Source organism: Lycium ferocissimum, chromosome 6, assembly GCF_029784015.1.
Source record: "Lycium ferocissimum isolate CSIRO_LF1 chromosome 6, AGI_CSIRO_Lferr_CH_V1, whole genome shotgun sequence".
In the NCBI taxonomy this organism is placed as follows: domain Eukaryota; kingdom Viridiplantae; phylum Streptophyta; class Magnoliopsida; order Solanales; family Solanaceae; genus Lycium; species Lycium ferocissimum.
The window spans coordinates 52,489,073-52,490,429 of NC_081347.1; the positions used below are offsets into that span (position 1 = coordinate 52,489,073).

The 1,357-nt window shown below is 42.6% G+C and overlaps 1 protein-coding gene across 1 annotated transcript; it reads left to right on the top strand.

Moving 5' to 3' along the window:
* The first annotated feature begins 725 nt into the window (after positions 1–725).
* LOC132061382 (uncharacterized mitochondrial protein AtMg00810-like) lies at positions 726–1,046 on the top strand. The gene has a single exon (XM_059454214.1). It carries the CDS (start codon positions 726–728, stop codon positions 1,044–1,046), a length of 321 nt encoding a protein of 106 aa, XP_059310197.1.
* The last annotated feature ends 311 nt before the right edge of the window (positions 1,047–1,357 follow it).

Sequence of the window (1,357 nt, forward strand, 5' to 3'; positions counted from 1 at the left end):
TTGCATTCTACTGGGTGATTGTTTAATTGGGTGGAAATCCAAAAAGCAAACCGTTTTGTCATTATCCTCTGCTGAAGTAGAGTACAGGTCCATGAGCAAAGTTGTTGCTGAAATTACTTAGCTTGCTCGATTGCTATCTGATTTTGGCTTTTCTGATGTGTGTCCCATTCCTCTGCTGTGCAATAATCAGGCTGCAATCCACATTGCCAAGAACCTTATCTCTCGTGAGCGCACCAAGCACTTCTAGCTGGACTGTCATTTTGTGTGCACCAAATTGGCTGATGGACTGGTCTCCTTATCTCACACTTCTAGTGCTTCTCAGCTAGCTGATATGTTTACCAAGCCTTTACCTGGTGCTGTTCATCATGTTCACCTGTATAAGTTGGGGGTTTTCTCACCCTCCAACTTGCGGGGGGAGGGGTGTTGGAATTACTTATTCTATTTTAATATTACTCAGTCAATTTTTAGTAGTACTTCAGTGTAATGGGCTCGGCCCGATTATTTATTCCCATTTTGTATTGTTTTAAGTAAGTTGGACCCGGGTCAAGTATATAAAGGACTTGGGCCTATTATTTGTAACTGAACAATTCATTGCAGTCAAACACACATAATAAAATTCTCTCTCTTCTTTCTATTTTCTCTATCATTGTTCTTAACCGACTCAAGTTTATTTCTTCATTTTCTCTCATATTTTGGTTGTTCTTAACCGACTCAAGTTGACTGAAATGGCTGTTCAACATCTCAGTCAGTTCATGCAGCAGCCATATGTGCCTCATATGCAGACTGCCCTTCACTTGCTTAGATACCTTAAAGGCACTGCTGACTTTGGTGTGCTCTTCAATTCTTCTCCTGATTTTTCCCTCAGAGTTTATTGTGACAGTGATTGGGGTGCATGTTCTGATAGTAGGAAATCAGTTACTGGATTTTGCATTCTACTGGGTGGTTGTTTAATTGGGTGGAAATCCAAAAAGCAAACTGTTTTGTCGTTATCCTCTGCTGAAGTAGAGTACAGGTCCATGAGCAAAGCTGTTGCTGAGATTACTTAGCTTGCTCGATTGCTGTCTGATTTTGGCTTTTCTGATGTGTGTCCCATTCCTCTGCTGTGCGATAATCAGGCTGCAATCCACATTGCCAAGAACCTTGTCTTTCATGAGCGCACCAAGCACTTCTAGCTGGACTGTCATTTTGTGCGCACCAAATTGGCTGAGGGATTGGTCTCCTTATCTCACACTTCTAGTGCTTCTCAGCTAGCTAATATATTCACCAAGCCTTTACCTAAAGCTGTTTATCATGTTCACCTGCACAAGTTGGGGGTTTTCTCATCCTCCAACTTGCGCGGGGGGAGGGGGTGGGGGTG